The sequence below is a fragment of the Triturus cristatus genome, chromosome 4_1 (assembly GCF_964204655.1).
Source record: "Triturus cristatus chromosome 4_1, aTriCri1.1, whole genome shotgun sequence".
NCBI classification, from domain to species: Eukaryota; Metazoa; Chordata; class Amphibia; order Caudata; family Salamandridae; genus Triturus; species Triturus cristatus.
The window spans coordinates 741203985-741220723 of NC_140585.1; the positions used below are offsets into that span (position 1 = coordinate 741203985).

The following is a 16739-nucleotide window of genomic DNA, read 5'->3' on the forward strand; positions in this document are numbered from 1 at the left end:
CAGTAGCCGGAATACTCCATCTTGGAGTAGCTCCGGTGTGCGGGCAATATAATACAGATTCCGTGTCTCATATGTCAAAACTCTAAAGAAACAATAATAACAAGTAACAAAGTAACGAGTAAAGTGACAAATATCAAACTAGAGTATGCGATCAACAAATTAATGCTACAGCATCAACCCGCAATCAGGAGTACACCAGAGTCATGTTCAAAGTATAAAGCATATAAGTGGGTGAAGGATAAATAAATGGTCGGGAAATCGAATGCTGCTTCACGTGGGGCGGTCAGTGCATTTAGGAAAGAAAACACAGGGTAAGCGACTGAAAGTCAGTGTTAAAAAAGGCCATAATGTGACCCATAACTATACAAGACGAGACTAATATCAAGCATGTGTGAAAAATCACAACGATATCAATCATCTGCTGCAAGACTCGGACTTTATCCAAAAAGGAAGGATAAGAGACAAAAGAGATCTGAGAGCGGGAGGAAAGCATGACTAAAGCAAATCTATTTTCGTATTCAATAAGGTCTTGAGTGAACAAATAAACTGTAATTTGGTAACAGCTTAGAGTCGAAAAGATCTTGAAATACTAATTGCAACAAGTTCAAGAAGGCGATGGCTTGCTTGCATAAGTATAACATAACATTAGAGTAGTAAATAACCAGTTGTACAAATAGGGCTAATGATCATACAGATAGTTTAACTAAAGTGCACTACACCAATCAAGTTAATAATTCCAATAAGACAATATGGAACAGTGTTGACAGACAGGGTGTGAGCATAGTGTTTAACTGCGTGTCAGAAATGGACAACACACCCTAATGTGCTCCATTGTCATTATTGTGCACAAAGAGCAAAGAAGGTGGGACAGAAATATAACGAAGATGTCAGTACGTTAAGATGCAAAGAGTACAGATAATGTTGCGTAACATGATTGAAAACACAAAGATTACAATGATCTGACAAAAAATCTTTTCTCAAAAATGTCACACTCATTGCAAAAACTGTACAGGATTATAAGAAATAATGCATTTCATTATCGCTGTTGAAGCCCAGTGCAACTGCTCGCAGAGTACAGATTCATCTCGCCTCCAGTTGCCTAAGTCTGAGTTCTCTATCCCCACCCCTATTCACTGGTAGAGCTACATCAATGCCGTGGAACCGAAACCTAGACCTATCCACACCCTCAGTGCAGGTATGTGTCACTAGAGCATACGTAGTGTCTCCATGTAGTGCAGCTCTACGATGTTCCTGTATGCGGGTTTTGAGTGGTCTCACAGTGCTACCCACATAGATTTTGTTACATCCACATATCAGGACATAAACCACAAAGCTGGTAAGACAGTTAATGAAGTGGTGAATTGTATGTTGTCTGTCTGAATTGTACTTAAACGTAAGAGTTTTGTTACATCCTAAGTGGCAAATGTTACAGGAACTGCAAGTGTAGAACCCAGAAGGTTTTTTTAGTCAACCTGGCTTGGGGGGCTGTGGCAACGTGTAACTGGGGCATAAACTGTCCCTGATAGTTCTGCTTTTTCTGAAGGTCATAGAAGGTCTAGATGTAATAATGCTGTTAACACCTGGCGCTCCCTTGAGGATGGGCCAATGTCTGTTGAGTAACTTAAATACCTCATGATTAAGAGTAGAATATGTCGTAATGAATGCAAGTCTTTCTTTGTGTCTAAGGGTATCTTTGTTGTTATTGATAAGTAGATCTTTTCTATTCAGTTTTGTCGCCCTATTTCTTGCCATTTTAAGATGTCATGTTTATACCCTCTCTTGTGCAGCCTGTTCATTGCTAGTGTAGTTTGGTACTCGAAGTTGCCATCCTCACTGCAGTTTCTTCGAATACGTACCATTTCCCCTAAGGGGATGGCCTTTTTAGTAGGGGCCGGATGAGCACTGGTGTAGTGTAAAATACTGTTGACTGCAGTGTCCTTCCTATGGAGTGTGCTGTGTATTTTCTTGTTATGGATATAGAGTTCAAGGTCCAAGAAATGTATAGATGTTTGAGACAACTCCATGGTAAATGCAACATTGAAGGTGTTATGGTTCAAGAAGGTAAAGTACTCTGTAAACTCTAGTTCTGTGCCTGTCCATATGATGATGATATCATCGATATAACGACCCCAGAACTGAATATGTCCAATCCATTTGGATGCCATGCGTGACCAGGCGTGTACATGTTCTACCCACCCCATGAACAGGTTCGCATATGAAGGTGCAAATTTGGAACCCATTGCAGTACCTTGCTCCTGTTTATACCAAGTGTTGTTAAAAAGGAAAAAGTTGTTGTCCAAGATGAGGTCAATCATGGACCGGAGCATGATATTGTGTTCCAACAGAGTTCAGATGCGAACCTGTTCATGGGGTGGGTAGAACATGTACACGCCTAGTCACGCATGGCATCCAAATGGATTGGACATATTCAGTTCTGGGGTCGTTATATCGATGATATCATCATCATATGGACAGGCACAGAACTAGAGTTTACAGAGTACTTTACCTTCTTGAACCATAACACCTTCAATGTTGCATTTACCATGGAGTTGTCTCAAACATCTATACATTTCTTGGACCTTGAACTCTATGTCCATAACAAGAAAATACACAGTACACTCCATAGGAAGGACACTGCAGTCAACAGTATTTTACACTACACCAGTGCTCATCTGGCCTCTACTAAAAAGGCCATCCCCTTTGGGGAAATGGTACGTATTCGAAGAAACTGCAGTGAGGATGGCAACTTCGAGTACCAAACTACACTAGCAATGAACAAGCTACACAAGAGAGGGTATAAACATGACATCTTACAGTTGGCAAGAAATAGGGCGACAAAACTGAATAGAAAAGATCTACTTATCAATAACAACAAAGATACCCTTAGACACAAAGAAAGACTTGCATTCATTACGACATATTCTACTCTTAATCATGAGGTATTTAAGTTACTCAACAGACATTGGCCCATCCTCAAGGGATCGCCAGGTGTTAACAGCATTATTACATCTAGACCTTCTATGACCTTCAGAAAAAGCAGAACTATCAGGGACAGTTTATGCCCCAGTTACACATTGCCACAGCCCCCTAAGCCAGGTTGGCTAAAAAAAACTTCTGGGTTCTACACTTGCAGTTCCTGTAACATTTGCCACTTAGGATGTAACAAAACTCTTACGTTTAAGTACAATTCAGACAGACAACATACAATTCACCACTTCATTAACTGTCTTACCAGCTTTGTGGTTTATGTCCTGATATGTGGATGTAACAAAATCTATGTAGGTAGCACTGTGAGACCACTCAAAACCCGCATACAGGAACATCGTAGAGCTGCACTACATGGAGACACTACGTATGCTCTAGTGACACATACCTGCACTGAGGGTGTGGATAGATCTAGGTTTCGGTTCCACGGCATTGATGTAGCTCTACCAGTGAATAGGGGTGGGGATAGAGAACTCAGACTTAGGCAACTGGAGGCGAGATGGATCTGTACTCTGCGAGCAGTTGCACTGGGCTTCAACAGCGATAATGAAATTCATTATTTCTTATAATCCTGTACAGTTTTTGCAATGAGTGTGACATTTTTGAGAAAATAATTTTTGTCAGATCATTGTAATCTTTGTGTTTTCAATCATGTTACGCAACATTATCTGTACACTTTGCATCTTAACGTACTGACATCTTCGTTATATTTCTGTCCCACCTTCTTTGCTCTTTGTGCACAATAATGACAATGGAGCACATTGGGGTGTGTTGTCCATGTATGACACGCAGTTAAACACGATGCTCGCACCCTGTCTGTCAACACTGTTCCATATTGTCTTATTGGAATTATTAACTTGATTGGTGTAGTGCACTTTAGTTAAACTATCTGTATGATCATTAGCCCTATTTGTACAACTGGTTATTTATTACTCTAATGTTATGTTATACATATGCAAGCAAGCCATCGCCTTCTTGAACTTGTTGTAGTTAGTATTTCAAGATCTTTTCGACTCTAAGCTGTTACCAAATTACAGTTTATTTTTTCACTCAAGACCTTATTGAATACGGAAATAGATTTGCTTTAGTCATGCTTTCCCCCCGCTCTCAGATCTCTTTTGTCTCTTATCATTCCTTTTTGGATAAAGTCCGAGTCTTGCAGCAGATGATCGATATCGTTGTGATTTTTCAGACATGCTTGATATTAGTCTCGTCTTGTATAGTTATGGATCACATTATGGCCTTTTTTAACACTGACTTTCAGTCGCTTACCCTGTGTTTTCTTTCCTAAATGCACTGACCGCCCCACGTGAAGCAGCATTCGTTTTCCCGACCATTTCTTTATCCTTCACCCACTTAGATGCTTTATACTTTGAACATGACTCTGGTGTACTCCTGATTGCGGGTTGATGCGGTACCATTAATTTGTTGATCGCATACTCTAGTTTGATATTTGTCACTTTACTCGTTACTTTGTTACTTGTTATTATTGTTTCATTAGAGTTTTGACATATGAGACACGGACTCTGTATTATATTGCCCGCACACCGGAACTACTCCAATATGGAGTATTCCGGCTACTGACACGCTCTAGCGTACTCGCTTCCGTTTTATGCTTACCGGATATACTCTGTTTGGCGCCAAGGTATAACTTCACTGGCGTTACAATCATTCAGGCAACCGTTCCGACACGACGGCAATTACGGCGCTATAGACCTCCATTGGACTCCATGATATGGGATACTCGAAGTACGTACATGGTTGGGGACACGAATTTGTCGGGCTTTGGGATCCTGTATAGTGAGAAGTAACCTCACATTATTTTGGTTACGTATTCTTTGTAGAACTGTATTACGGTTCTATGTTTGTAACACTTTGTGGCTCTTATGCCATACGCTATAATACATAGGGATTAGCGATATAAGGGCTAATATTCCTTCTTGCCGTTTTTGACGCTTTACGTTAAACGCGGCAACAATAGAAGCGTTAGAAATGTACGGGCCAGCCCCTTTCATTGTCGTATCCAACTATTGAGGCTTGTACACTCGTTACATTGTAGGATTCCTTGAACGCTAATACTGCCCCTCTTTTACTATAGCTTGCATGGTACAACATTTTTGTTGTGCAATTGTAGGATACGTGGACGCGGTTTACTTGGTTGCCGGGTTTACGGGCAGGGCACTGTGTGTTTTTTCTTAAGGATTATGTGTGCTGTGATCTGTACCTGCGGCCAGCCACTCATATATATTCTATCTTTCATTTACATCGTACTGTTACTCTATTCTCTTAACAGACTTGAGTAGCCAGAATTTCTTGGGAATTACACTTTGACGCACCACGCCAGACGTATGTCTATTGCTCACAAGCTACTTTTCTAGCAAGGTGAGTCGGTACTACTGTGTTTTCGCGCCATGGTGAATTCTGGTTGTTTTTTTGACTTTCGAATAACACTTACTCGTGTCTTTATTGATTACAGACTTAATTTGGGTTAAGTTACCTTCGTTACATTTCTGAAAATTCTGCTGTGCATCTACGTTTTATAAACCTTGGTAAGCGACCGATTTTAGCTCAAATCTCCTACCTAAAGTCTCTTAATTTTCTCACTTTTTTTAGACTAGCTCGAAATTTTTGGGACATGGTGTTATTTGTTTATTTCCATTTCTTTTCTTAAACACACTTGGTTATCTTTACATAGTCTTGCGTCCGCCTTTGGATACTCACATGGGGTTTCCCTATGGGTTACTTCTTTTTCCCCTCATTTGCCTTCTCTCTTCACTTATTGTTAGGTCAAATGGTTACTTTAGACTTTTGTTCACAGTGCACTACGTTCGTCCTTTTCTCGGTCTCTTCTTCACTGGTCTCGCTAACATTCTGCTGATTCTTCCTTTTTTGCCGTTTCTTGGTCTTCCCTCTTCTTTCTACTTTTTTCTTTTACTTTTCTTCTTCTTTTCTCTCTTCCTACTATCCTCGTTAGTGAAGTTTTATATGTACAAATCAATGATACAACCAATATCTTTGTATGATTTCTAACAACCTTGAAGAAGCCCATGTTTGGGCGAAACGCTTTGGCTGCGAATATGGTTGTACCGCATCTTGGAATAAAGAACACTTGAATCTTTCAATCTTTGTGTGGACTCAACATTCAGTTCTCAAACCTGGCTCCTTGTCTGCTGGTGGTTTACAGAAATGGTTGGTGGCCCAGTGCTGCTCATCAAGTATTTAGTAGGCCTTGGTGAAATTTAAATTCAGCTGGCGTAATTAGAGTAATTTTGGGAATTGCATGCTACACTTATGTGAAATCCCATTAATTATGCAACTGCAGCACTCCGCCTAATTACTAGGCACGCACGGTAAAAATTTACCCCGAATGCACCATTCCACTGTTGTTTGCTGTGCTCTTGTTTTCTTTGGTACTTTTTATTAACATGAAATGCATCAAAAATGGACGCAAAGATGCATTTTGTGCTACACTATGGCTCTTAATGGCATTTGTGTTTCGCGTATTTACACTTAATTTTGTTGGAATTTCGCATAATTACGAGGAACCAAATTATGTCAATTTTTCACAACTCTAGTATTTAACAGTCAGGCTCACATCATCCAGCACAAAAATCTCTGAGAGGTCTGACCGGCTTGCAGCAGACTTGTCCCACTCCGCATGGTTGGAAGAGTATAGGGCAGATCCCTGCAGGACCAACTTTTCGGCGATTTGGACATCTCAGACGTGCACCATTCCTTTCTCTTGCTAGGAACAAAAAAAGCGACAGGGGAAAATTAAAGGCACTTCGGAGGCCTGTGCCCCCCCCCCATATTAAAATAAAGAGATACAAAAAAATCTGTTTCCATCTACAGGAGAAATAGGTTTAGAGGGCTGCAGTGCCGCTTCTCCTTAAACCGAACATCGAGTCTTCCTACTACTATTAAAGGATGATATGTCTTGTTATTGGTTATCATTTCAGCAGCCTTTTTTCCAAGTTACACTTATTACATCAGTGGTGTAATTTCTGGTACTTTCTGTTTTATATAGAGGAAAAGTCTGCTGAAATTACATGTACAAGCAAAACATATGTTTATAGGCCTTCATAGAAATTGATTTGCGATGCTAGGGAAAGTAACTGGGAGAGGATGTGGTCCGTCGACTAGACTGCCGACTTTGGTGCTGGAACCAGGGTTCGAGCCTCGAGGTCACGTCCACATCCTATGATTCTGGGCAAATCACTTAGGGGTATATTATGAAGCACCGCGTTGAAATTATCGCCGCTTTAGCGGCAGAAAACTGGCGATAATGGGCTTGATAATATGCTCTATGGAATTCCAATTGAAGCTCAGGTTAGACATCCTTCACATTTAACATGGGCTTCTATGGGAATTCTCAAGGGCATATTATCAAGCCCATTATCGCCGTTTTAGCGGCAGTTTTCTGCCGCTAAAGCGGCGATAATTTTATAGCCTGTCTTGATAATATGCCCCTTGATCTCCCCGTGCCTGAATGTGTAACGTAAATACAGTGCTCATGTAAAGCACTCCAATACCTTCGGGTCGAGTTCACGCTATATAAAATCTGCAAAAAGAAAAAAAAAACGGTGGTTTAATAGAAGATTTTACTTGAAGCAGATGTATTAATAAACATTCATTCACATATTTATTACCACAGTGTAGAGGTCAATATCGATGTAATTACAGATTGCTTCTTTGCAGAGGAAAGTCAACATTTGCTATTACCCACAACACCAATAGGATGTGATTTATGTTGCCTCATGGATGTTAACACGTGTGCCCTGGTTCTTGTTAAAGTCATTTATTTAAAAGTACTGCCAATTTAAAAAGAGCATTCTTAAAACATATATACAGATTCAAAAAGAGTTGATATATGTGAGTGATACATGTGAGTGATACCATCACACACCTGAGGCTGCCCACTCCACACTGAACATCAGTAGCTATTCTTTATATTTATTTATTTATTCATAAGGTTTTATAGAGCGCGAACAAGACCCTTGCGGGTATCAGAGCGCTTAACAGTCAATAGAGTTTTATACATAAATCAAAGGGACATTGTAACATCTATACAGAAAAACATGTTGCAAAAACAAAGTGATCAGGTACAGCGGGACTCTATCCCCTTGAATCAGGGAACAATAGGATGGAATGTCCAAAACGTCGCTGGACCCTTGTCCTAGTCCGGGTAATGGGAACACTATAGAAGATCACAAGCCATCTTTGGCCCGTACTCAAGTGAATTTGGCCATGAGAATTGATTTTACTTCCTTTTTGTAGGAGTCAATAGAGGGGTTAAGTCTGGTTTCAGGTGGTAAAGCATTCCAAATTCTTGGTGCCATCCCTGAGAAGGTACGGTTGTATGTTTTTTTCTTGTTGAATCTCTGTGGTTTTAAAATTAAGTTTTCTGCACTTCTAGAGGATCTGAGCCCTCCGTAGATTGTTATCTTCAGTGATAGGTATCTGGGTGTTTTGTGGTGCATGGCTTTATGCGTCATACACGCTATCTTCAAGTGAATTCTGGCTTCCAGGGGTAGCCAATTCAGGGATTTGAGGTCCGGTGAGATGTGTGCCTTTCTTTTAGACCCAGTGATGAGTCTCGCTGCAGCATTGATTGTGGCTCTTAATGGAGCTGTGGTTGCCTTGGGTAGGCCGCAGAGAGAGACGCTACCATACTCGACTCTGGGGATGACAAGTGCTTGAACTGCTTGCTTAAAGTCATTGGTTGGCAGGAAGGGTTTCAGCTTCCTCAGTGTGTTTATCTGGTAGTTAGCTCCCTTTGTAGCGTTGCTGATGTGTTTTTGCATACTGAGGTTACTGTCGAGAGTTATTCCCAGAGATTTCGCTGAGTCAACGATGATTGGTTGGACGTTGAGTGCCGTAAGGTGTTTTATCCAATTTTGCATTACAGGGACTTGGGCGGGTGGAGCTATAAGCAGGAACTCGGTTTTAAAGGCCTTTAGTTTGAGATGGTTTTTTGCCAGCCATAATTGGGTATTCCCAAGCGTTATGTTGAGCAGTTTGATATCGTCTAATGTGTGGATCTTGAGGTATAATTGAGTGTCGTCAGCGTACATGTGATATTGCACGTTAGAGGCTTGAAGAATTTCGGTGAGGGGTTCCATGACCGGGTTGAACAAAGTCGGGGATAAAGAGGACCCTTACGGTACTCCTAATGTTACTGGGACGGGTTTAGACATGGTGTTGTTGACCCTGAATTGTTGTGTTTGATTATGGAGAAATGAGGTAAACCAGTTTAACACTGAACCTGATAAACCCATTCTGTGCTTCAGCAGGTCGAATAGGTTCTCCTGTTTGACCGTATCAAACGCTGAGGGTAGGTCCAGCAGGATGAGAAGGCATGATCCATTCTGATCCAGGATTTGTAGCGCGTCATCAATTATATGTGTCATGGCTGATTCTGTACTGTGACCTGCACGGAAGCCTGATTGGTATTTATTAAGCAGGTCAAAATGGCCGATATGCTTTGTCAGTTGGTGGAGTACACATTTTTCCAGGAGTTTGGCCAATGTAGGGATGTTGGAAATAGGCCGATAATTATTTAGATCCGTAGGGTCGGCCAAGGGCTTCTTAAGAATGGGTGAGACCTGGCCCACTTTGAGGGTGTCCGGAATGCAACCTTGTTGAAGTGAACTGTTTATGATCTTAGTCCAGAGAGGCAGAAGAAGTGGGGTAAGGTTTTTAACCGCGTTAGCGGGTAGGGGATCGGAGAAGTGATTGGCAGGGTTCATGGCACCAAGTATTTTACCAATGGCTTCTTCGGAATATGTCGAAAAGGATGACCAGTCGGCATAATTTTTTAGGTTAGGCTGTGATGAGAAATGGTGCGGTGCCATTGGCCTTTTTGGGGGGGTCTTCATGTGCTTTCCCGTGTGTAAGATTAAATCATTCAGGAGGTCCGTCTTGATATTATCTGTCTTCATGGTGAAGAAGGCGAAGAATTCTTCACAGTTGGGTTGCTGGCAATCTATGTGTTGTGAACGTTGAGCAGAGTCCTTAGATTGGGCTTTGATTAGTTCAAAGAGTTTCTTGGGACGATTTCTTGCCTGGTCTAGTTGCTGGCTGAAGAATTCTGCTTTAGTGCGCTTGATCTTTCTGAAATAGGCGTTTCTCTTTTTCCTTAGTGTATTTAGGTGATTGGCTGAAGGAGTTGACCTCCAGGTACGTTCAGTGGCTCGGAGAGAGCGTCTGTCTTCGTTGAGCATTTCATTGTACCAAGGCTTGGAGTCCTTAATGGAGGCTCTCTTCAGTTGCAAGTGGGCTACCTCATTTATTATCCTGGTCATGGAATTAAGGTAGTGATTGGTGAGGACATGGACTTCTGAAGATCCCATGGGGGGGCAGAAGTAGGTTGTAGCTGGAGGATGGAAAAGTAATGCGGTTGATTTTTTTGATGTCTCTTTTCCAAATTTTAGGTCTTGTAGATTGCACAGAGATCGGTTTCGCTATTTCCTTGATAAAGAAGGTGATGATGTGGTGGTCAGACCAGTCACACGGTTGGATCGAGTCTAGCTGAATGCAATCTTTTTTTAGAGATTATTAAATCCAAAATTGAGCCTTTGTCGTGTGTGGGGCTGTTGCAGCTTTGGGTGAGGTCTAGGTCTTCTAAGAATTTTTTTAGGCTATTGACCGCTGCATCCTTGTGGTCGTTCCAATGTACATTGAAGTCGCCAAGGAATATTTGGACATTTTGGCGCCCGGTGTTTGTTGATACCAGGTCCCTGAAGTGTTCGGTGAAGGCCAGGTTGTCACCTGGTGGATGATATATAGTGTGTAGGGAGCATAGTGGTTTGTTATTAATGGAGATGTTGAGGCATATGTATTCGCAAGATGGGAGTACCGGTGCAATTGATCTGCTTACTGAGATACTGCTTCTGTGTATGCAAGCGATGCCTCCCCCTGTTTTATCAACCCTGTCTAGTCTGATGATGTCATAGTTAGGGGGTACTAGTATGTCCATGATAGGTGAGGAGGATTCATTTAACCAGGTTTCGGTAAGCAGTATCAGGTCCGGTTCTTGTGTGAGAATGAGGTCAGCTATGTCTGCTGCGTGTATAGCGGCCGATCTACAATTTAAGAGGATGCATTTGAGGCGGTGCGAAATGAGGGATGATGTAGGTTCTTGGATGAGGGGGACTCTACTGTTATGTTTGGTGGTCCTGTGTGGGTTGGGGGGGATAGTTGGGATGGTCATAGCGGAGTGCGTGATGGGGTTCGTAAGGGGGGGTGCTTATGAGTGAAGTAGAGCTAGTAGGTCCCTCTCTGTCAGCGAGTTGTTCATTCGTCGAGGGCGGGTAGAATTATTAATGGAGGGAACTGATTTCCAACTAGGTAAGATCGGAAATGAGGTATTTGTTAGCTGCATCAAGAGCCCGCTAGCTTTGGGCTGACTTATAGCTCCAGAGAGCCATGGTTGTTTCGATAACAACTCATTAAATGCTTGGATTTCTACTTTGATTTGGTGTAGAGCGATCATGATCTCATCAAGTCTGGGGTCTGGAGTGTTTAGGAGTAGGGTTGTAGGCTGTGATGTGGCTATGGTTGGGTGCGTTGGTTTGGTCGGGTTAATGGTCTAATGCAGAAATGGGTAGGGTGGGAGGGTGTGCCGTGGGTGCAAATGGCTGGTTAGGGGATGTGGAAGGTTGAACTGTTGGCGTGAGTGGCTGGGATGAGGGTATAGGAGGTGCCCTTGGGGCCAGAAGGGGCACCGGTGGTGGTGTGTCATCAGTGTAGTGATGGGAAGTCTTATTGTGTTATGCCAGATGAACTGTGTGTGGTAGGGTGGGCTGCGGGCTATGTGTGCAAGGCGTCTCGGTGCTAAGTGGAGATGGAGTGGCTGGAGTTTTCGGTGTGGCGGGGAGGGTGTTGACAATTGGGGCAGCTGTGTTCGAGTGTAAGGGGGATTGGTTATCTGTTGGTAGTGCGAATGCTGCCACGGTAGTTTTAGGTTGGAGTGTTGCAAGAGGGTCAGGCAATATGGTTGTTGCCTTTGAATCCAATGTGCCTAACGGTAGGTGTACTAACGGAACAAGGTTGTGGGGCATGTTTGATAGGATAATGTGCTGCGTGTTGTAATCAGAAGTAGTCTGGGTGGCAGTAGCGTCTAATTCTGATGGAGGTAGTGGAGGGGCTGGTGCTGGGGCAGGGCTGTCACTGGGGAGAGGTGCTGGGGTAACTTGTATGGTGGTGGTGGGAATGGCCTAGTTGCCAGTTTGGGATTTCAAGACTTGATCTTTAATAATGGGGAAGATGCTATCCAGGAGGTTTAAATTACGGTCTGTGGATTGCATGAGGATGGTGCCGTTATTGTAAATGGTAATGGTTGCTGTTGCGTGAAAGAACTGGGAGGGGGAGAGGTATATAACTAGGCCATGTGCGGATTTCCTAGTGGCAGCAATCATAAATAAGGTAAGGACGGCTTTCCTCCATTGCGCTCTTCGTTTCGTATGAAAAATGATATCGGTAGTAGTGTGACCGTTGTGCGGTGAGAAGTAAGGATCAGCGATAGGTGTTTCAGGATGTATTTTTATGAGATTGTGCTTAAAGCGTTTGGCTGATTTTTTAGATAGGTTGGGCGGGTAAATGATGGTGTAGGTATGAGAGCCTGTGAGTTCCATGGTATGACGTAATTTATGAGATGATAAGGGTCTCACAAAGTGTATAGGGCTTGTGTTGGGTCTGTGTTGTGAGTTAAGGTTGGATTGTGGAGGCAGGTGGCTGTGGTAGGGGGAGGTAAACCGCTGTGGGGGTATGTCGAGTTGGATCTGGGTGGGGAGAGAGTGTGGAGTCTATAGCCCTAGTGGAATGGACCCTGGTCGTAGACTACGTGGCGAGAAAGTGGGCAGGCTATGCCGAGCAAAGAATAAAATAGGCAAAGGTGGACATCAAGAATCAGACCTGTAACTCTTAGGAAGGTCGGTCAGTGTTGAGAGGGTATGTGGTAAATCATTGACATCGAGTCATTCTAAGATGGCCGCCTTCTTTGCCCGGGAGTCTAATGGCTATCTGTGCTGACCTGAGTCTCTCTCTGTGGCATGTGGATTGGCTTGTATGTTTGTGTGATTTTATTGCCCAAAATACAAAATGCAGTGGTCGAAAATCCCGTATTTCAGTGAAGAGTGAAATATGGGAAATAGTTCATGGTTCTCTCTGAAAATGGAATTTCCTCATCATAATAACAGCGCCCAAACCTCTCTGCATAACTTTACCGATGTCTGGATTTCTAGGTTTATGCGGCATGGAAGACCAAATAATGTGGAAAGGTTTTTGGAATAATGTGACAAAAATTGTAAATTATGTGACACATTCTCTGAGAGTATTATGTTCATCAATGTTAAGTAGAATTGTTTTTGGGGTGAAATTTGAAAATTATGCACATCTTGCTGCAAATTATGCAGCAAATGCAGTAAAGCCATAATTAGGTGATAAACACCACATCCACAGAATTGACCATTGTTACCTCTAATTTGAAGAAAACATATTTTTCAAGATAACTACCCAAAAATAACCATGTGATATAAAAAGAAATACATAACCAGTAACGTGTAATATACTCCTATATTGCCATCTTGGTCTTATTGTGACATTTACAAACCACTCAGCCTTCTTACTCATTATGTATGATGTCACCAGAAACCCTTGATGGCAATGTTGGACTATACTACACAGTTACCTAATATGTATTTCTCTCTCTCTCTCGATCTCTCCCTCTCTTTATATGAAATACCATGCACCAACTGGTTTTGAAAAACTGTTATTACCCAAAAGCTTGCAAGCCCCCCAGAACCATTATCGTTGAGGATGTCTGCAGAATTTGTAATTCTGGCGGGAATAGAGGGATTCTAGTCTCCTCCTAATTAGCTGCTTTATGGCATACAATGTGTTGCAGCAGAAACGAGTCAGTGTTTGAAAATGGTGGGCCTGACAGCAGCAGAAATGTTGTGACTGACTGACGATATATAATGACCTATGTTGATCCATTAGAAACACATTTCTAAATGTTTTACATACATTTGATGCATTCATGATGCTTATCTCTTGTCTTCTGTAGCTGCCTTGAGAAACCAGATAGTACACCCTACTGCAAGTGTGCTGCCGGCTTCAAGGGAAATGGCACAGCCTGTACAGGCAAGTATGGCACACTTTCGTAATTCTCAAAAATGTGCGTTCAGTTGAAGAGGTCCTTGGACTATCCTTTGCTAAGACAATAGTTAGATTTTATTAAAAAAAGATCTGTGAAAATACATTATTTTTTATGATTTATCGATTTTGAAATTATCTTGATACTTAGGGCCTGATTACGACTTTGGCGGATAGGGTTACTCCATCACAAATGTGACGGATATACCGTCTGCCAAATTACAATTTGGCAGAGACTTTTTTTTGCAGTTTTATATAGCGTCAACACCACGTCAACACCACCCAAAGGTTTGGAGTGCTTGACATTTACGCCAGATACAGTTTTTTGTGTGCAGTTTGATATAGCGCCAACACCCACCTGAAAGTATTGGAGCACTTTACATTAGCACCAGTTACTTTACACAAGGACACATTAATTTTTGTAGCCACAGCAAGATTAAGTGATTTGCCCCAAATCAAGGATGTTTTGCTGATGCCGAAACTCAAACCTGGTTTACCAGTTCCATAGTCAGCAGCTCTCATGCCACATCTCTCCCGAATGGACGCCATATCATCTCCACAGCCCCGGCCTTATTTGCACATTTTGTGATTACGGAAAATCATTTAGGACCTGATTTAGATCTAGGCGGTTACTCTGTCACAACGATGAGGGATATCCCGTCCGCCGAAATATGAATCCCATTATATCCTATAATTACCACTCCAATTATGCATGAAGTGCTGCCCTGCCACAAAACAATACAGCTACTTCTGATGTCAGGAAAACTGAAAGAACTGACCACGTAGCTAGGACGAACCTCCTGCAAGGAGTAGCAGCAGATGGTATCACAAAGGCTTTAGCAACATCTTCTTTTTCACATGAAAATAGCAAATCAGGACTCAAGTGACACAAACCTATTCAAACATAGAATATTTTAAGAAGTTAATGTCTGCCCACAGCAGGAGGGGAAGCTGTTTCCAGGACTGGGAAGTGGGTGTTCCCTAATGTCCACATGAGTTGTCCTGGGAAGAGGCATTTGGCTCCCGAGAGGAAGATAGCAAGCACCCTCTTGAATGAGGTACTCTGAGAAGGCTTTCAATGAGGTGACAGAGGAAGCATTGAAAAGAAGCCTAGGATGGTGTGGAAATTTTACCGGGTGGGGTACAGGGTATTCTCTAATTGCTGGATAGTGCACATGACACAAATAGCACATCATCGCCATCCCCTCAGAACCTTCTTGGACCTGGAAGATTTAACTCGAGTCCCTTAGAAGTGTGACAGGAAGAATGAAAGAATTGGGGTGTGTTAGAATGTACGATCACTGACTGAATGACTGACCTTCTAATCCTTGAGAGATAGAACAGCTTGCTGGTAAATTTTGCTGGTTCTCATTGCGGGTGCTAGAGTGGTCTCAATAAACTGTTTTTTAGTAAAGCACAGGCAGTCGGACAGTGATGTTTACGCATCCATTTTTCAAATGGGCATTTTGTTTACAATTTTTTATTAACAGTTTAAAAAATGTGGTTTTTTTAGCACTTTTTACCATTTTTGTGTCATTTCCTCTCTTACATTTTTTTCTAAATTAGATTAAGAATTGTATTGAGTTGTATTATTAAATTTATTGGTTTGTTGTTGTTTGGTACTGCTTAAATGAACCAATTGTTTCTCTTGGAAATTGCTGCTGTTGTGTCACAGCTATCGGGTTGAGGAGAATTTCTCATTAAACTTTGTTGTGACCTTATACGCTATGCTTAGTAAATTGAGAGAGGTCCCTCTTTCCAGTTGAATACATAGTTTCTGGCAGATACTTTACACAGTACATAAAGCTTTACATCACAACAGTTCTGCTTTCCTTAGGAGAGACTCTAAGTTTAGGCCGAGCCTTGCATTATGGTTTTGAGAGCCAGATTAATATTCCTGAATTTAGAAGACTAGAATGGGAGACATGGTGCTATCTGTTCTGGCAAAGCAGGTATGGAGCACATTGCTGTGACGTGGCCTGTGCCTGCCCCACTGCCTGCTCTGCCGCTTCCCTGCCTACTTTTGCTGTATTGTGCGTCTCTTTTTGCTTTTACTATATTACCCTAATAGTGTGTCTCCTTTTGCTTTTGTATCACCATAATATCGTGCCCCTTTTCACTGTACCTTGTGCCTTGCTGTTGCCCTAAATTGTACCCCTGCCCCCCGTTTTGCCTTCTGTATCCCCCCTCCCCTCCCTCGCATTCTCTCGCCGCTGCGTCCCTGCGGCCCCGCCCCCCTGCAAGCCCATTCGCCGCCCCGCTCCCAGCTGCTCCTCCCTCCCACTGCCCTTCTTATGGAGGCCGCGAAGCGGTGAAGGGAGCGACCCTTGACTCTGAGTTCAGGTAGGTCGCCCCCCCCCTCTGCCGCCTCACGGTCCTCCTGTGACACGACCTGTGCCTGCCCCGCTGCCTGCTCTGCCGCTTCCTGCCCACCGGTACACTTTTGCTGTATTGTGCGTCTCTTTTTGAGTCACAACCCCCCGACCTATACCTCTGACACCAATGACGCAGCCAGCAACCTCGCATAATGGATCGCCAACTGCGCCGACAACCTGGCACCACTGAAGAACCCTCGGAGCAAACCTGGCAGCAGGAAA

The 16739-nt window shown here is 42.7% G+C and overlaps 1 protein-coding gene across 1 annotated transcript in view; it reads left to right on the top strand.

The window, feature by feature from the left end:
* The window catches only part of LOC146855445 (stabilin-2-like), a 1201024-nt gene that overhangs the window by 650613 nt on the left and 533672 nt on the right, over positions 1-16739 (top strand). Inside the window, 1 exon segment of the mRNA XM_085653243.1 lies at positions 14054-14130. Coding sequence (XP_085509369.1) covers positions 14054-14130 — 77 coding nt within the window.